At 50.9% G+C, this 20286-nt stretch overlaps 1 protein-coding gene across 2 annotated transcripts in view; it reads left to right on the top strand.

Annotated features, from left to right (window-relative positions):
• Nucleotides 1-19576, top strand: part of GFOD1 (Gfo/Idh/MocA-like oxidoreductase domain containing 1) — a gene marked incomplete at its 5' end in the record, with an annotated part of 103643 nt that extends 84067 nt beyond the window's left edge. The window contains 2 exons of one of the 2 annotated variants that reach the window (XM_082637354.1): nucleotides 13624-13720; nucleotides 18543-19576. In XM_082637354.1, the coding sequence (XP_082493480.1) occupies nucleotides 13624-13720; nucleotides 18543-19462 (1017 nt within the window). In that variant the 3' untranslated portion in view covers nucleotides 19463-19576. Of the gene's footprint in view, nucleotides 1-13623; nucleotides 13721-18542 lie in introns of those variants that run through there. The other variant, XM_082637353.1, reaches the window with a different exon arrangement.
• Nucleotides 19577-20286: the final 710 nt, after the last annotated feature.

A 20286-nucleotide genomic window follows, 5' to 3' on the forward strand; every position in this document is an offset into this window, starting at 1 on the left:
TCAACCTAAAGGTGTGTGTGCAATGGAGGTTGGGCAGCGTGTGCTCTGCAGCGTGTCCTTGAGTGCTTTCGCAGCCCTGAATGGTAGCTTCTAGAAGGACTAATGTGCTCTCCTCCCTTGAGGCCGTGCGGAGGGCCAGCTGCAGCACCACCCTGACTTAGCACCAGAGCCCCTCTGGGCCCCCATCTTCCCTCTATGCCCCCCAAATAAATGCAGATTTGTGATTCACTTAGCAAGGTACCGTATAAAGAATATAAATCGTGGATGTTACACTTGGAGCCCCCCTGTGGAACATCTAGTCCAAACACTAGCTGTCTCTCTTCTCTCCAACATGCTTTACTATAAAGGGGGAAAGGTTGGATCCCTGGGGGATTGTTCCAGTGTCGTTGATTCCTTGGAGATTCGCGCAATCATTAATGGCTCAAAGAAGTACTATATTAGAGAAAGCTTTTGCTGATGGAGAGGGTGCTCGCAACTTGTATTTATTGTGTGTGTGCCTGTGTAACGGTGCTTAACATTGCTTTAAAAACCATCAAGACAGGAACACACAGAAGCATACGGGGCGAGGGTGGTGATTGGCAAGTCGAATCTCTGCTGGGGCAGTGAGGAGTGAGATCTAGGCCGGGGCTGGGGATGGGAAACAGAATTGCAACTAGTTTGCATTTTTAACAAGCACTTCCCAGACTTCTTAACCCTAGAATCCTTTTCTCGTGCATGGCAGGGCGATGAACACCCTGTGGGGCGAGTGTTCCTCAGAAGAGGGGCTTCAGTCCAGCCCCTCACTTTGTGGATAAGGGAGTGCACAGGGGCCGAGTTGGGGCCGGGGCATGGGAACAGGATCCGCAGGAAGTCTCCACTCCCTGGCCCCGGCCTCGTGCCCACAGATACTGATTACTCAACCTCTGATAGCGAGGTGTGTGTGGAGCGGGACACTGCCTGTTAAAAACCACCAGGCAGGGGCTTCCCTGGTGGCGCAGTGGTTGAGAGTCCGCCTGCCGATGCAGGGGACGCGGGTTCGTGCCCCGGTCCGGGAGGGTCCCACGTGCCGCGGAGTGGCTGGGCCCGTGAGCCATGGCCGCTGAGCCTGCGCGTCCGGAGCCTGTGCTCCGCAGCGGGAGAGGCTACAACAGTGAGAGGCCCGCGTACCGCATTAACAAAAAAAAAAAAAAAAAAAAAAACAACCACCAGGCAGAGCAGCAGGATAAAGGGTGTTTGGAGAGGGGAGCTTTGTGCTGCCAACGCACTGTTGGGGGAGTGGATGATGGCCCTCGAGAGCAGGTTCCGCCAGGTGAATGACTCTTCTGCTGGCTCTGGATAGCAGGGACAGCCCCGTGTCCCCCAAGCGAACAAGGTTCCTCCTCAGTGTGGGCGGAGCCACTACCTCGAGTCAGCTTTCCAGGCAGTGGCCCTAGAACTGCTGATTCATTTGGCGTGTGTCCAGCATAAACACAGCGCAGGTTTGTTTGCCTGGATTTAACAAGGGGGATTGGGGTGAGCTAGAGACTCTCTGGGACATCAATGTAGTGACCCTTTAGGGCCTGGGAATGAAAGGAGAACAGAGGTCCATAAACACAAAGCTGTTGTTTGAAAAAATAAGGTTACTTGTCCAAACTCACTACCCTAAGGTAACCAACCGATAAGGACAGAGGGTCTTAGAAACTGGTGTTTGATGGAAACGAGGTATGAAAAGAAATCTAGAGAAGGGAGCTGCATAGCCAGAGCAGGCATGACTGAGGAGGGAATAGTTCATGACTTTATTCTTATATATTATTGTTTATTGTTATATTTGTTATTATTCTGCTCCATGAGTGTTTTAACTTTCACAGAGGACATTCTTTAGGCTTTACACCCGGAAAAAGGGTGAATGGCTGTGTTTCAGGCTCGGCGCTTTACCTGCCCCTCACCCACACTACTCCCCTAACACTTACCTCTCTTCTCTCACCCTCCCACCCCCTCAACAGAAATTGACCTGCCTAAAAAAGGCACTCAGCTCTTCAGTGAGCTAATAATATAAGTTATACTCATGAACCCCTTGGTGACTGCTTAACCTTAATGCACCGAAAGAAAAGAAAAAGGATTCTGTTCTTTCCTTTCCCAGCCTGGCAGAAATGCACGAGAGGAATCTTCTCTAGGTCCCAGACCCCTATCTTCCTCTCCCCAGCCCCAAGCAGGACAGCAACCCTTCCTTGTTGCAGAACGAATGGTTTTTACAGAAGGCTTCCACCATCATCACTTGCCAGTTTGAAAGACCGTTCCATGAGCTCCATTGGCATTTTTAGCTTGCTGATGTCATCTCTCGTTGGTTGGGACCAGAGCCCTGTGGGAGCAGGTGCCTGGGGGGGGGCGGTCCTCTCCTGCCAGTCGTGTCTGGAGATGCTGACACAGGCCTGAGATGAGAACGTCAGCCTCCCTGTGGACCTATACCTCCTCTGCTCTCCCCCCACCCCAACCAGGGAAGTGGCTGCAGCTGTTGCTAAGCAACCAGTTTACTCTGTGCTCTCCTGGTGAGCAGATACAGAAGCAGCCCTGCAACTCCTGCTGGAGAGTTCCAGCTGGGAGATACCCAAGGGCTGGACTTGAACTCTGCTGCTGCCCACCGCCTCTGACCCTCCCCTCTGTGCTGAGGGGCCCGTCTTCCCAGAGGTGTGGGTTTGCCTTTCGAGACTAGAAAAACTAATCTAGATCATTGACATGATCATAGATTCAGCTTAAATGAAACAGAATCTCAGAAGTTTAAAGTGATGTATACCTAAAGTTTACATCTCCATGTGTCCTTAAAACCCTTAAAAGGCAGTTGATTGTGTTACTTTGCATCAGAAAGCTCAGAAAATTTTATTTATTCTCTAAGGTCAGGAAGGTGCCCTACACGTCTCTGCCCCCTAGCTGGTGGGACCTGTGAGCTTGGAGTATCAGTAGCCCCTGTATCACTCACACCTTGCTGGACCTCTGTGGATCTTTAAGGGCTTCTGCAGGCCAGGTTCAGACTTCTATTGTAAATTGTGAACAGGTACTAAAAAGTATCTACAGCAAGCCAAGAACTATGCCAAGGGGAAACCAAAGTATTGACCAGTATAAGATGGCTCCTGCCTTTAAAGAACTTCTAATCATGGGTTAGGGGAGAGAGTACATAGAATGTTCTAGAACAAAGGTTCCCAAACATTCTTCATTCATGGTGCTCTTAATGTCTCAGTAATTTTTTCATGGTGCTCCTAGGCCAAAGGAAAGACCTGGCAATTCCATTTAGTAAGTCCAAATAATAAGATCCAAGTAGTATCCAATAGACATATATAGTTTGTCTCAACAACATAACAGATACTTGAAAAAATAACACATAAATTGAAGGAATAAAAATATTTGTATTGTATTCTTAAATGATCAGAATGAGTTACACTGGGATATGTGTGCCCATTGGGCACCACACGACTTCTCAAACCACAGAATCAGATAGAACACACCACCCTCATTTCCCATCCTGCCTTGATTAGTTTATTTGCTTTTCATCACAGCAACTGCTGAAAACCGAGATTCACAGAGATGGCGTGTTATCGAAAGGAATGTCGTGCCAGTCGGTATTGAAACTGTGAACTTTTTAGAGCGAGTATCTCCCGCGGCATCCGATAGACGTCGAGTACCACTATGTTTTCCTCAAAAATTAAAAATACACTGCAGTGCCCCTGTGAGTTCGGTATGGGGTCCCTGGATGCCTTGAGTGCCGAGACGTTCAGGCTGGGAACTGTGGTTCTAAAGCACAGAAACTAGTAGTGGAAAATACAAGACCAGGTAGAGGCTGGGCACCCCCCCCCCCCCGCTTCTCCGGGAGGCCCTTACTAAGTGCTTGTGGGATGAACGAATAATTACATGAAAATCCATGATTACAGCTGGGTTCCTCGGCAGCCATGTTTTACTGCCTGTCAAGTTGTATTTAGAATCGCGATGTACTTTTCAAGGTGAGTCACGGGTACGTGGAGGGAACCAGAATATGTGGGTTTGAATCCCGGCTCTGCCACTTACTAGGATGTGAATTTGGGCACTGACTCTCTAGGGTTTGGCTTCGTGGTTCGTGAAATGGGGATGGCAGTGACTCTCCAGGGTGTTGGGAGGATCACCCGGCAGCTGCGCTTTGCCAGGTGCTTTGTACCTAGTGCACTCGTCAGTCACTACGTGGTAGTTGTTTCCGTAACCCTTCCTCCTGGGGGTGGACATTTAGACTTTCTGCGGTTGAGCATGACACACTTTTCCCAGGAGGAGGGGTTCATGAGAGGTGGGTGGGTGAGGGCTGTCGTGGAGGAGGGACGGGGACAAGCCACATCTGCCTGCCCTCCAGGGCCCTTAAGACACCCGCTCCACTGTGGAACAGAGCTAACCAAGCCTGGGTCTCTGTCCTTGTTCTCTGTTTCTGGCACACCTTTAGGGCTCTGCTGTGTCTAAGATATCTGGACATCTCCCCACAGTTCTGTGCAAGTCTGATGTGTGGCCGCGTGTTCACGAGCCCCAGGCCAGGCTTCTTCCAGCGCTGTGCCTATGTAGAGCCCTCCTCTGGGAGTCAGAGAGAGCCCCTTCCGTGTGGGAGCATCCTCCGGATGTATAAAGAGCCGTTATCACCTGTATGCCTGTATCCCGCCTCCTTCAGGGCCTCACAGTAGTGCTGTGTGGAAGAGAAAGCCATTAAGACTTGACTCAGCCCGTCTCCTCATCTGCACAATGGGGCTGCTTCCCCCTGACATCACCAGGCAGCCCACGAGCTTTCTCGCTTTTCAGGCTTGCAGCTAGCATTGCTCAGGCAAACACAGACCCAGGTACGCCCAGTTTTCTGGGAGTTCCTGCCAGCTAGGTTTTTGCCTTTACAAAGAACCTGCATTGTTTGCAAATTGTTGCCCAAACAAAACAACAACAAAACCGCCAAAGCTCGAAGACTCACCCTAGCCAGCACCTGGGCCTTTCAGCCACGGTTGGCTAAATTTGCTGAATCTTCATCTGCTCAGTGCAGGGGATTGTCATCTGGTCCAGAGATGAAAAACTGCACACTGTCTCTTTAAGAGAAAAGGTTGGTGGAGGGAGGAGGTAGCTGGCTTCTGTGCCACTGCTCGGGGGAGGACGGATCTCTGTGTTCAGTTAGGGGCTTTGTAACGTCCCCCTGCCAACCCCACCCTCCCCGAGTCTTGCCCATTTCTGAGGTTCTGAGTTCTGTGGACAGGGCCCTCGTCCTGGTGATGACGGTAGCACAGATCCATGCAGATATCAGCTGCAGCCAAGGGTGAGGGGTGGTTCTCAGAAAAGGGATTCCAATCTGCAGCCTCGGTCACTAGCTGAGCTTCAGTTATTTACAGGAACAGCTGATAAGGTGCTCAGCCAAACGTCTCATGCTGCCTTTGCCCTTCCACCTGCTCGGCCTCGCCTCCTGGGCCACCCCACATAGCCAGTGATGCCAACGGAAGTCCCTGCCGGGGTGTGCCCCATGTCCAGTGACTCAGCACCCCCGCCGGTGCATCTAGCATCCAGCCCGGGGATTCCAGGCAGAGCACGCTGCAGCAGATTTGTTTTTTCGGGGGACTTTTTTGCTACTGCATCTCAGCAGTAACTTCATTCTTGCAATAGGCTTATTCCTTCCAGCAGACTTTTCTAAAAACTATTCACTTCGTATTCTCAGCAGTCCTATCAAGCTGGCAGGGCCAGGTATCAGCCCCATTTCACAGATGGCTTTTGCACATAGCATCAGGGGCAAAGCCAGACTTACAACCCATTTCGATTTCAAGTCTTGGTACCTTAACCACTGCCAAAACCACACACCAGCACGCCCACCCCTTGCTGTGATGCACTTACCTCCCTGCCCCTGATCTCTTTTGAATTTTTGTCTCTCTCAGAGCTGACATGAGCTGTTTTTATTTGGATGTGTTATTGAATCCAGCAGACATTCATGAGCACTTTTCATGTGTCAGGACAGTTACCCGTTGTCATTTCATCCTCAAGGCAGCCTTTTGAAGAAGCCGTTATTCTTCCAATTTTATAATAAGGGAACTGAGCTCCCTCAACATCAAATGGCTTGGGTCACACAGTTCCAAATGCCAGAATCAGAACTTCAATCCACGTCCCCCCGACCCCCATTCCACTTCCCTTTCCAATAAATCACACCGGATCTTGGGCTGCTTTATTTATAGGCCCTCAGTGGTTCCTCTGTGCCCAAATCAATCTTTTCAGAAAGGGGTCCAGAAAGCTTGTAAACCTGTTGTACTAGAGAAGCATTTTAACTGCCAACAACAGAAATTGCCTGGCCGATTTTAGCAGAATGGAATTTTTTGAAAGGACATTAATTCGTCACAGAAATGTTCAGCCGCCTGGGGAAGCAGGCTTGGAAAACAAGAAGAACAAAGAAAGGCTTGGCAGCTGGAATCGGTCCAGATCACACAGAGAAACCCAACCAATGTGGACGGGGACCCTGTTGCTTGCAATGATGCTGGCCCTGGGCTGCACGTGTCGTCATTGGCATCACTGCCACCGCAGCCCTTGGAGACCGATGTCGCTATCCCCACTGCCAGCCTGGACTCCCCACCTTTCTGCTTTCTCGGGTTCCAGGCCCAGGCAGTGTCCCTGGTTGGCCAAACCCAGGTGTGCCTTCACTGCAAAGGCTGCTGGGAAAGCAGCCCCTGGCTTGGCTTCCATAATGGGAAGAAGCTCTGCTTCCTACCAAGATGCCCACACGGGAAATTCCCACATGGAGCAGGGAGATGCGGGTGCTGGGCAGCCCCTGGACATTACAAATCTCCAGCACCCCCCGCCCAGACATACACAAACACCTAGTTAATTCTAGGTTACTTCTCTGTTTCTAATCATCACCACCTTCCCACCGCTCCCTCCCCTCCCCTCGTCACAGATTTGGTCTAACACGTGGAGATGCTGTAGGTGAAGGTGCTTTGGAAAGTGGTTTGTTAATGATCATCCCGACCTGATAATCCACAGCCCTGGATCCGGTTTGCCTCCTGGCTGTGGGGAGGGTTTGCTACTGTTGTCTGGTCACATCAGCAGAAACACTGCACTTCTGTTCCCTTTGCTTCTGGGTGGGGCCAAGATCCCTTGTTTCTATGTGAGGAAGCATAGAGCATCAGACCGCTTTCCTTTCCTAGGCAGGTTTCTGGCCACACCGAGGTACGTATTCCCCCAAGGATCATGGTGGGATAGGAGTGTGGCCCCGCTGTCGTTTTCTTGCTGCCACACTGTTTCTTAGGGGTGAAGTATGAGGCAAGGCCATTGCTACCTAGTTCCTTCTGCCAAGGTAGCAGGTGCCTGCGTGCAGGAGGCCGGCCCCTTTAGGGCTTCCTTTATTCAATGTGGGAACACAGTCACCACCGTGTTTCCGCGGCCACTCTCCTTCCTGATAAAATTCTTCCAGTTGCTCTGGCCAGTTGACTGCCACAGGTGTAGAGCAATGACATCGACCTGTCAGGGACAGCAGTGGCTGTGGTTCTCCCATGTGGAGCCTCCAGCCCTTCTTGGTTTTCAGCTCTTCCCCCTCCAAGCAGTAGCCGGCCTCCGCCTTCCCTCCATCACCTTCCTGAATCACTTCTCAGCTCAGTGCTGGGGTCCAGCGGGGCCCAAAGGGTTTGGGCTTCTTTTATTAACCCGCCTGGTGCTCTGAGGCTCAGTCACCTAACGCTACTCCCACCCTCCCACTGGTAGCAATTCCCTACACGGAAGATGGAAAACAGAGAGCTTTGGGATCACAGAAGTGAGTTTGCAGCTGGACCTGTGTATGTCTATGATCTTGGGCAGTCGTGGTCTCTCTTGGCCTCCGTTTGCTCTTCCGGACAAACAGGGATAACGATGCCTGTATGATGCTTAACTGAGCCAACGGGAAGCCTGGGCACCTGGTGGGTTCATAACCATCTCAGCTCCCCTTCCCTTCCTTGTGTTCATTCTAGCGCCCAGAGGCCAAGTCTGCCACCTTCCTGGCCCTGTTCCTATTACCACCGCCTACAGGGAGCCCCGAATTGAGGACACAATCTCCATGGTAATGAGGAGACTGAGAATAGGTTTGAAAAAGCCTAGAGTACCTCACCGAGTCCTGCTTGATGGAGTAAAAACTACTGCAAGAGGGCTTCCCTGGTGTCGCAGTGGTTGAGAGTCTGCCTGCTAATGCAGGGGACACGGGTTCGAGCCCTGGTCTGGGAGGATCCCACATGCCACGGAGCAACTAGGCCCGTGAGCCACAACTACTGAGCCTGCGCGTCTGGAGCCTGTGCTCCGCAACGGGAGAGGCCGCGATGGTGAGAGGCCCGCGCACCGCGATGAAGAGTGGCCCCCACTTGCCACAACTAGAGAAAGCCCTCGCACAGAAACGAAGACCCAACACAGCAAAAGTAAATACATTAATTAATAAACTCCTACCCCCAACATCTTAAAAAAAAAATTCTGCAAGAACATAGAAGCAAAGGGAGGTCTGGAAGGGATGTTGACACGTGTCTGAAGTGCTTTACTTGGGAGAATACTCGAGAATCTTCCTCTTGGCAGAGCTTTCTAGGGCTCACAGGCAAATGAAGGGACTGGGCTGGAGTAATTTTAAGATGACCTTCGCCCCCTACTGTCACTCCTGTGATTAGTTGTGTGGCCAAAGGGAGATGATCCGGGTGGACCTAATCTAATCACAGGCACCCTTTAAGGACAGAGTTCTCTCCAGCTGCTGGCCAAGGGGGAAGTCAGGGAGATTCCAAGCGTGGGAAGGACTGCCTTGCGCACGATGTCCCAAAGATGGTGCCACTCCTGAGGGATGCAAGTGCTTCTAGAGGCTGCACAGCCAGCAAGGAAAGCAGCAGGGCACCTCAGGCCTGCAGCCCTAAGGAACTGAATTCTGCAGACAACCTTATGAGCTGGGAAGCACATTCTTTCTGGCGGGAGCCTTGTGGAAGCCTGAGCAGAGATCCAGCTGTGCGCACCTGGATTTCTGATCTAGAAAAGTGGAAGGTAATGGGTGTTGTGTTAAGCTGCCACATTCATGGTGGTTTGTTAGGGTAGCAGTAGAAAACCGATATAGGCAAGCAATAGGGATGGGTAGGGACTGTGGTCTACAGAGGCCACTATTCAGCTCCAGCTGACTGCTGTTGTGCGGGAGGCTCTGGAGGAAGAAACCCAATACTTCTGGATCTTTGTCTTTTTTAAAAGAGGCTGGACTGTGTGAAATATAGTGATCAAAAAAACCCCACAAAACACCTGCTCGGTGAATATACTTATGATCCCTTCACTAAAGCATAACCCCTCTTGAATGAAAAGAGTTTCCTACTTTTTTTTTTTTTGAGAAGTTGCCTAGTTTTAAGTCTTGTCTTGCATTCATATTATGTGTACAGTGAGGACAGTGCTTCTCTGAAGAGTGTTAACTTGCGATTGACAGGGACTGAGGTTTTGTCGGGGACTCCAGGGAGCCTTTGGGAGCTACCACGAGTCTCCCACCCTTTGGGATGTGTGATGAGAATTCCCACTCCAAATAGGAAGAGGAAGTACAGATTTCTTTATTTCTCTGTAGCCATCCTGATCCCCATTCTAAGCTCCATCTTTAGGGGGTAGGTAGGAAATGGAGTCATAGTGCAATCTGGTCATCTCACCAACGCAATCGCTTACATTTTCTTTTAAGCAGCTCGGCCTCTTTTTGATGAGTCTGGTGGCCCAGTTGTTCAGTACTCTACCCTTTGCCCGCCTCTGCTGCAGAAGGTGGCGGCTTCTGTGGGGAAAGTGAGGCTTGCGTGACTGGCTGTGTTCCCTGGATCCAGGTGGTGCCTCTGACTCTGGCTTGTCCAGGTGTGCGGTGGTAGTGCAGGCCACTCCCCAGAATAAAGACCACTGAGGTGTGGTAGGTGTCATTTGGCTATTTGGGACCAAGAAAGAGGGACTGAGGGTCCTGGCCATTTTCCTCTGTCCCCAGTCCTGATCATTGCAGCCACTGCATCCAGCCCCAGACCTCTGTCCTCCAAGGGGCCCTCGCACCACCTCCCTGCCCCTCTCAACACTTGGCTCTATGTGGGCCATCTCTAGGCACGGAGGTTGGGAAGCTGGCTGCCACATACCCACTGCTGTTTCTAAACCTCTCCTCTTGGTTTCCCTGGGCTAGACGCGGCGAGCTTTTCTTTTCTCTCCTGGGGATGCCTAGGCTGGGAGTAGCTGGTTAGAAACTTCCCAACATTATATCCTCAACCTCAACCTGTATGAGCCATAGCGGTGGAGATATGTGCGATCGACCGATAAGGAAACCACAAATGAAAAGTGTTTCAAGAGTGCCGTCCCTGTTATGGGTGTTACAGGCTCAATGATTAGATGATACTACTATACATGAAACCATCTGAGAAAATCTAGCTACCGACAGGGATTCCTGTGCAAAAGGAGGGCTCTGATGACAGGCGCAAGTAGTGGAGGAAAGTCCATAAAAAGGGTTGGTGGGATGGGGACTGGCCTTTAAGGGAGGGTTGTATACAGAAAAGCACTTGAACATCTCAGTCAGTTCAAGATCAAGTCCTGTTCAGGTTAGCCGTGCTGACTTCCTTTGTTCGGCTGTCCCCCCTCTTTCAGAGCCCACAGAGGGCATCCTTGACAAAAGGAGCTGAATATGGGTCATGCTGACCCATTTCCATCTCAGGTTTGAAATTAGAAGTTGCTGTGGGACTGCGGGCGGTCATTCAGCTGAGCGTTGGGCACACCTGCCCACCACTGGCCCAGTTTCTGGTGCTCACCCCAGCCCATTACACCACCTCCTGGGAGCCCTCCTGTGGTGCCGTGGGCATTGCACATGTGTGCATTGACACGTGGGGCTGGCCAGAACGGGAGCATGTGTCTGAGTTCAAATCCCAGCTGTCCCGGCCACTGAGTTTTGTGGCGCCATGGACAAATAGCTTCCCCTCTCAGAGGCTCGGTTTCCGTGTCTGTGAGATGGGGACAGGGTTAATACCTGCCTTGTGGGGTTGCGTACACACACAAAAATGGAAAGGAATGTAAAATATGCAGCCTCTTCTGGCACAGAGTTGGTGCTCCGTGAGTGGTGTTGATTGCTATTTTAAATTATGTCAGGATTATAGTGAACACATCAGATGAGGGCTGTGAGTCACGAAGTTGTTTGTCAGGAACTGTCATGGAGATTGAAGATGAGGGATTTAATCTCTCCAAAGGGGCTCTCCTCCCATCGTATATGGAAGACGGGCCAGAGGGCAGAGAGCAGGGTTGAGACAGGTCATTTCTGCTGATGCTTTTCTCAGCTGAAAGAAAACGTGTGTGTGTGTGTGTGTGTTGGGGCCAGGGGGGCAGGGAGCAGGGGAAGGAGATAACGGGTGGGATGGGAAGAAAGGAAGGAAAGGACTGAGCTGGACTGAGTGGAGTGTTACAGTGAGGGGCTGAAACTGACCACATGTCCCACGTCTCCGGGAGCAGAGAAGGAACGATGACAAACAGCCCTGTCTGTTCAGATACTTAGTTCTGTTGAAACCAGAGATCTATCTATCTTGGCCTTTAACATGTTTTTTTCTTCACTCTCAACTGTAGTTTTGCTTGATTTCCTTTGAATGAGAGACACTTTTAAGACTCTAATGATCTTCTTCCTCAGAAAATGAACATCAGGTTTCACACAATTTTTTTTTTTTTTTTTTTTTTTTTGCGGTATGCGGGCCTCTCACTGTTGTGGCCTCCCCCGTTGCGGAGCACAGGCTCCGGACGCGCAGGCCCAGCGGCCATGGCTCACGGGCCCAGCCGCTCCGCGGCATATGGGATCCTCCCAGACCGGGGCACGAACCCGTATCCCCTGCATCGGCAGGCGGACTCTCAACCACTGCGCCACCAGGGAGGCCCCACAATTTTTTTTAAATAGTCCAATTTTAGTGGTTTCTCAGACCCAGGTTAAACACCCTTGTTTTATTTTATTTTTTGAACAGTGCAAATCTTTTTAAATTCAAATTGCATTTCAAATAAAGGAATTTTTTTAGAACACCCTTGTTTTAGATCATTTTCTAAATGGGACCCAAAGCTTCTGAAGGAAGAGGTGAACTCTTACACGTGCTTCAGAACCCTGCCCAAATGTCACCTCTTCAGCAGAGCTCCCTACCACGCCCAAGTCAGTTGGGCAGCCCCTCCTTTGTGCTCTCATTGTTTATCCTTCTATTAGATCCTATATCTATTAGATCCCATAATCACTCATTTCCTAGTTGGTTTCTTCTACCAAACTGTGAGCTCCTTTTCATCTTCCTTACTCATTTTTTGGGTTCCAGTGCCTAGCACAGAAATGTTGCAGGAATGGAATATAAAGGAAGATAATGAGTTCCCTGCTTGAAATACAGGGAAAGCCCTCTCTGCCTTGGGTGAATGGGGTTGGGGGGGGAGCGGAACTAGGAAGCTGTATCTGATGGGACTTCTTGTGGGGCTCGGCCAACCTGCCGGGACAGCGCAAGCCAGCCTCCAGGACCAGCATCCGTTTTGGCTTTCAGAAGATAAGGGGCTGTCAACACAAGTGGAATCATCGGGAAGAACTGGTGGGAAAGTAGCATCGGCCTCATAGATCGCCACTGTCGATTAGATGAGGGAGTGTGTAATTGGATTGTGCTGGCAGGAGGGATGCTTTGAAGTTCCAGGCTGATTTTGCTAAGGAATGACTCTGGGTGGCTGGGTGGCATCCATATTTCCAGGTACCACCTACCTGATCAAGGGCAGGAGAGGACAGCAGCTTTTTGGGACAGCAGAGGGCATGTGTCTTTCCCCGGAGGTGTCAGTGGGAAGCCCCTTGCCCTGCTCCTGGGGTCTGTGGGATGGAGTATCAGCCCTCATAAAAGCTCCAGTCTCTGGAAAGAGAGATGGGTGGGTTCTCAGCCACAACTTGGAGACCCTGAGCTTGGAGGGCATGAGGGGCACAGCTGCCTGAAAGCGACTTTGGGGTCTGTTGGTTGGAAACTCCTTCCCTGTGGCACTGAGTCCTCCGAGGGCCGTGGATATTTGGACTCAGAGAGCACACACTCAGCAGGCTCTGGAGGAAGCAAATTCTCCATCTCCCTCTGAGGGAATCTCAGGAGGGCAGTAAAACTCCTTCTGAAATGAATTCATGTAAAAACGCCTGACAAAGAACAGGCATACTGCCTTGCACATGACACTCACCTTCCAGAAATTTCCCATGATCTCATTTTCTCCCCAACTTCAGCTCCGTGACATAGGTGAGAAGGCATTAACCCCACCATCCTCCGGACAGAGAGCTCTCACTTTATTTGCTGACAAGGGGTTCTTGTCTTGATAAAGTAAGTTCGTTCCAGCCCAGAGGCTCCCCAAAGACCCAGCTTACGTTCTTTGTCCTCACGCAAACGGGCAGACGGTGTGCATGGAGGTGGGTTAGGAAGACTCCCCAGGACACGCAGACCAGTCTCCACACGTCCTCTGCCACCCACCAGAGTCACGTTGTACCCCCTTGACAAATGCAGCAAGGTCCCAAGACAGCCATTTCTGGTGCAGCCACAGGCCCCTGGGTGGAGCCAGATGAGCGCGGGGCAGTGGTGTCCCCAGAGGGAGCGGCAGGGTGACCACCGGCTGCCGTAGCCCAGAGAACCAAGAAAGCTCCCGCTGTTCTTCCGCGTCACTGTGAGGGCCAGTGGGCTTTGCTGACACTCTCCAGCTGCTCGGGAAATGTTTGGGGTTTGGCAGAGCCTCCAGCTTTTCCTTGGACACTCGGGATGTTCCCCCGGTCCATTTCACACTGCCTGTGCATTTGGAGTGAAATCAGGTCCGTATGTTTCAAGTCCCTTTGCTTGATTCTCTGCCGCACGATTTTCGCTAAAGTTTTGGATCTCTTGCCTTAGAAGGAAGACACATCTTGCCACAAGACGATATGAACCCCCAACCTAAAGGGAGTGTGTGTGTGTGTGTGTGTGTGTGTGTGTGTGTGTGTGTGTGTGTGTGTGTGTGAGAGAGAGAGAGAGAGAGAGAGAGAGAGAGAGACCTGTGGACGCAGGGCAGCGGATATGGCACTGCTGTACTTTTGGCAAAGTTGTACACCCAGGAGTGACAGGGCATAGGCTGTCCTCTTAGGGTTTGCAGAGCAGAGACCAGGGTGGTCATTTTCCTCTTAGGGGTCAGCCATGGCTGCTTTGAGGGCGGGCTCTGCCTTTCCCTGAGCTCTTCAGTTCCTGTCTCCTTGGGAGAATCGACTTATCTTCATAGCAAAGGAATGTCAGAGCCACGGGCTTGGGGAGGATGCCCCTACTTATTATTTCCTTGCCAGCACAAAATGGAGAGGGCTTTTCTCTGAAGAGCCCATTCCAGCACTTTCTCTGGAGGTGGCCAGAAAGGCATGGTGCTGAGACATATGAAAATCATGAAGACACCAAAGACCTATGATATTTCTGGAGAACCAGACCCAAAGCCCAGGCTGACAGGGGCAATTTGGAAGGCAGGGATCTGTCTGCTTTCTTTGGGAAAAAATCCCCGCGTATATTCAGTGGCATCTGACACACCCGGATTGTGGGCTGTGTCACCCCTCTGTGCAGACAACACAAGCTCCCCTTATATGGCATGTGATTTTAGGGGTGAGGGGAATGCTCTGTGCCACGCTGATGCACCAACACACACACACACACACACACACACACACACACACACTATCCAATGACTGAAAGTCCACAATTAGAATGGTATTGCTAAGAACATTGGAGTTTCAGGTTCTGGGCATTTTGGAAGGGCAGATTTTGGTGGGGAAAAGTGGACCAAGAGAACCTAAGGATCTTGGTGGTTGGGGGATGGTCCCAGAGAGCGCTTTGCAGAAGCCCTACCAAGAGGTAGCGTTGAGGGAAGATTGCGTAAAACAGAGAAAACAAACTGCTTTATAAATCTGTGAGCAGTCTGCTAGCTCTGCATTTTGGGTTCCTTTGAAGCTGGAAGCATTATCTTATTTTTAACAATACGTTATATGAGCTTCTAGGAGTTATCTTACAACTTACAATGGAATTGCCTGTTCTGCAGGACCCCAGGGGGCCATGCACAAGCTGGGGATGTGGGTAAAGTTTTACGTGTACGTGTGAATTGACCTTCTGAAGAGAGTCCGTAGCCTTCACCAGAATCATGAAGAAGTCCTGAGGAATTGGAACAGGAAGACGTGAGCCTTGGAAGCATCACAAGTTCAGGGTCAGAGGGGCTTTCGTCAGCTCCCTGGGCACAGGAGCTGGGGCAGGTCCGTGAGTTCTGGAACCCGCCTGCCCTCCCGTGGCTTTGGAGGGCCCTTCTGCCATCATGTTAAGTCTTCGTGTCTCCTTTGGACCTAAAAAAGAAAAACAAATGTTTTTCTGACCGTAAAAGTTAGAACTCATAAATTTGGAAAAAGGTAGTGAAGAAAATAAAAATTAGTCTTAATCCTACTAATCAATTAACCACTGTAAACAGTTTGAGGTAGTCCCTTCCAGGTTTTCTTCTTTTGTCCTTTTAAGAGAGAGTTGAGATCATAGGACGTCTATGAATAGAGCCCTTTTCACTTAACATGACCTCATAATCATCTTGCTTGCCCTTAAAAAGTCTTTATAAACACCATTTTCAATGGCTGCACAATACGCCATTATATGGATGTATTACAGCCTACTTACCCATTCTTCTATTGGGCATTTGCATTGTTCTTAGCTTTTTGCTTTAATAAATCACGCAGTGACGGCATCTTTGGGCGAGAAGCTGTGCTTACATTTTCGAGGATTTCTTTATGATAGATTCCTAGAAGTCTCTTTTGACTTTGGAAGATGTTGTGTGTTAAGACGTTGCCAAGACCCATCTGTAAAGTGTGGACGCTGCAGAGGACTGTGGGCAGAGAGGTGGTGTCAGGCAGCAATGATCTCTGGCTTCCCGCACACACATCGCATGCCTCTAGGTGCCGTGGGCATAGAGGAGACTTAAGAAAGCAGAAGGCCCAGCCTTGATCCTTGAGGAAGCTGCTGTCAAGTGTGGGACCACAACATACTTAAATAGCCCAAAGGAAGAGATGCCTGTATCTCAGAACCTTGGGGGAGGCAGGCCTGCATTCTTCTGGAAAGGGAGTCTATAGCTTTCACCAGTATCTTTACCTCTACAGAGCTTCAGAGAATTACCCATGCGATGATTGCTTTGGGTATGTGGAGGGGAGTGAATTATTTTTCTCAATTTATTTTTTCTTTTAATGTTTTATCTGATAGTTCTTAGAATAGAAAAAACAAGATAAACTCGTTTTTTCATGTGTCATTAATATGACAATAGCATGTACTCAGAAGACGGCCATCAGGGGTCTTGGTTTTGTGGACCCTGAGATAGGGTATAGGAGAGGCCACAGCCTATACCCAACAGGTGTGAGGCAGATTTTGGCAACATTTGTCACCTGGACCTGTAGTGACCTACCCATCTGTTTACATAGAAATCTCCTTCCGGCATGATCCCGTGTTACATGAGCCTGATGCCGATAGGACCATATTATCAGAACACGATGTCACACAGGTGCACCCGGCACTTTTGGTAACACAAACCACTGTTTCCTCACCCCTCTTCCAGAGCCTCAGTCCTCACCTGGTTACTCAGAGGTAAAGAAGCTTCTTACTGTTCATTCAGGGTCGTCAGGAAAGCCAGCCCAGCTCTGCCAGTGTGGAGGAGGCCAGGAGATGGGGTCGTTGCGTGGCTCCAGGCCTTTCACTCGGGGCTGGAATTCGATGTGCACCTGGAAACTGACAGCCATCGATTGTATTTATTTTCTCCAGTCTGTTCTGGCCACTTCTATTGCTTGGCGAGCTCTTCCGATGGGAAAATGAGAGCACCACGTGCCTGTGGCCTTGCCTAGGCATCTCCACTGGACAGACGCCCACAGTTGTAGGACTTCCACGGGACCCTCTTAGCTGGGCTTGCTGGGGGTGTTCATGGATTTTGTCAAGTCAGGTGCCTGCGGTCAGGACAACTGGGATGGGTGCGAGTCTCGTTGCCCCATCTCCCTTGTGGCGCGTCCCTTGTCTGTGGCTGGAGTGTCCAGCTCTCCATAGGAGGGTCTACGTGCAGAACATGACCGGACAGCAGAGAACTCATAGGCAGGCATGTGCCTTGACTCCGAAGCTCCCCAATCTGGCATCCTTCAATCTGGCTTGCTAACAAATTGGTATACTTTTAAAAAAATGATTACTTTATTTTTTTGAGTTCCAACTGGCTGTTTCTCCAGGTTCAGCTGAGTTGTCTTTCTTCCCTGACTCTTAGCTTTATCTTGGAATAAATCCTTTTCTTATTCCCTGTCACTCTTTTATCCTTGGATCTTTTGTTTTCTCCTGACCCAGAACCACTTAGTTTCCTAAAGGGCTTCCGCCTACCTATAACTTAGGCACTCGGTAGAGTCATCGCATAAGCTTAATTCTTATTTGGCCTCAGCTCCATTGCCAAAGGCACCAACGTCCCCACCCTCCCAGGCCAGTGAGACAGATGAGGGTCGAGTCACTGCCCATCCCTCAGATATAAGGACTATCCGCTCTTCCTGTAAGGAACAGGAAAACATTAAACAAACACTTCTGTGAGCACAGCCAACTCTAATCCATAATGCAAAATAAACAAGCAGGAAAACACTCAAAACATAATCCTTGGTGTTTTCTTGCTTGATTATTGCAAGCAATAAACAAGCTTGCAGTAAACAAGCTTGCTGGTTGTGGGAGAGACAGCTAAAAGCTTAGACTTTTGAAGTATATGGTTAAGAAATTCCTCCTCATCCTTAATCAGACTCGTGTTGCCGTGATTTCAGCTTATGTGTTGAGGTTCTGTCCAGATAAAGACACTGTTCTCTTCTCTACATATGATATTTTTAATAAAAATTATATTTTACAAATAAAATAAAACATATAAAACATTTCACATGTAAGATAACTTTTAATAAAATATATGTAGAATGTGATATTGTACACTTTAATAGAACTTACATTTTGTATTTAAATATTTGAACTTTACAAGTAAAATACATTTGTATATAAAATGTTATAGATTCATATAAATAAAATATTAAATGAAGCATTTGATATTATATTGGCAAACATTTAAAAACTTGCTAAAATATAGACTATTTAAATGTATGAAAATAAATCTTAATATTTAAATCAGTGTGATGGTTTAATACTAAAGTAATTCGACCTAAATATTTATTTTTATTTTTTATTTATTTATTTTTTTGCGGTACGCGGGCCTCTCACTGTTGCGGCCTCTCCCGTTGCGGAGCACAGGCTCCGGACGCGTAGGCTCAGCGGCCACGGCTCACGGGCCCAGCCGCTCCGTGTGGGATCCTCCCAGACCGGGGCACTGAACCCGTATTCCCCGTGTTCCCTGCATCGGCAGGCGGACTCTCAGCCACTGCGCCACCAGGGAGGCCCTCGACTTAAATATTTAAAGTAACACTGAAATGTATAGAATATGTTATTTTTGTATAAGTAAAAGGTGTTATAAGATGTTTTAAAAGTGTAGTAAGGGTAGCCGGTCGCGTCTGGTTCCCGGTCCCTAAATTACGATCTGGGGGCCACAGCGCCCCCTGTCGCTCGCTCGGCGCCAGCGCCCTGACGTGCTGTTTGTCCTCCCGCCCGCAGGCATCGGCAAGAACGTCATCTGCGACCGCACGGCCACGCCCCTGGACGCCTTCCGCATGATGTCGGCCGCCCACTACTACCCCAAGCTCATGAGCATCATGGGCAACGTGCTGCGCTTCCTGCCGGCCTTCGTGCGCATGAAGCAGCTCATCGAGGAGGGCTACGTGGGCGAGCTGCTGGTGTGCGAGGTGCAGGTGCACGGTGGCAGCCTGCTGGGCAAGAAGTACAACTGGAGCTGCGACGACCTGATGGGCGGCGGCGGCCTGCACTCGGTGGGCACCTACATCATCGACCTGCTCACCTTCCTCACCGGCCAGAAGGCCGTCAAGGTCCACGGGCTGCTCAAGACCTTCGTGAAGCAGACCGACCACATCAAGGGCATCCGCCAGATCACCAGCGACGACTTCTGCACCTTCCAGATGGTGCTGGAGGGCGGCGTGTGCTGCACCGTCACTCTCAACTTCAACGTGCCCGGCGAGTTCAAGCACGACGTGACCGTGGTGGGCTCAGCCGGGCGCCTGCTGGCGGTGGGCACCGACCTGTACGGGCAGCGCAACAGCGCCCCGGCGCAGGAGCTGCTGGTGCAGGACGCCACGCCCGTCAGCAACTCCCTGCTGCCCGAGAAGGCCTTCAGCGACATCCCCTCGCCCTACCTGCGCGGCACCATCAAGATGATGCAGGCCGTGCGCCAGGCCTTCCAGGACCAGGACGACCGGCGCACGTGGGACGGGCGACCGCTCACCATGGCTGCCACCTTCGACGACTGCCTGTACGCCCTGTGCGTGGTGGACACCATCAAGCGGTCCAGCCAGACGGGCGAGTGGCAGAACATCGCGGTGATGACGGAGGAGCCCGAGCTGAGCCCCGCCTACCTGATCAGCGAGGCCATGCGCCGGAGCCGGATGTCCCTGTACTGTTAGCCCGGACTGGGGACCCAGCGCGACCTAGGGCTCCCGCCTGGGGCCCAGAGAGGGGGAAAGGCTGGGAGAGAGGTGGCCTCGAGGAGTGTAGGGGTGGGGAAGTGGAAAGGCAGGGTGAGAAAATGGCATCTGGGAGGCTGAGCCCGTGTCCGGGTGAGGGGCCCCGAACGAGGCTGTTGGGACGGTGACCCGCGGTCCCTGAGGTCATCCCTGCTGGCGTCGGCTGAGACGGAGGCGGTCAGCCGCCTCTGCTGCCCTTTACTGTGAGAAGCCGGGAGGGGTTGCCGGCCTCCGCCCCTCGTCCATCCCCCTCCCCCACCTTGGCCTCCTTGGCAAGCCAAATGCTCCTGCGTGCTCTGAGCCCCGTTTCCAAGGGCGAGCTCGGCTGGCGGGAGACCGGGAGACGGCACATCTTCACGTGCCCACTCAAGCCTGCAGGTGTGTGTGCGGGGGGGCGCCAGTGGCTAAAGAGAAAGTGCAGATTGCAGGAAGCCACTTCAAGTGTCTGAAGGAAAAAGTACTTGGTAGCAAAGTGTACAGCTTTCTGGATGGATTGGGCTTCCTCCCAGGAAGCCCGAGGGAGGGAGTGTCTTCCTAACTGGCTCAGTGCCCTTTTCCTGGCCTGAGGTAGGGTAAGGGAGGGCCAGGAACAGCAAGCAGAGAATCGGGTTCCCTTGAGTCAAAAGGAGAGAGCAGGGGCACAGCCTGCGCTGAAACAGACGAGGCAGAGAAGAAAATATCCCTTCAGATTTGCCAGCAATTGAAAGCCCATTTCCGGTGGAGGGGAATTGCCTGTAAGGAGGGGTTCGGTACTGGAGCGTCGA

The sequence above is a fragment of the Mesoplodon mirus genome, assembly GCF_964341445.2.
Source record: "Mesoplodon mirus genome assembly, chromosome: 12".
In the NCBI taxonomy this organism is placed as follows: domain Eukaryota; kingdom Metazoa; phylum Chordata; class Mammalia; order Artiodactyla; family Ziphiidae; genus Mesoplodon; species Mesoplodon mirus.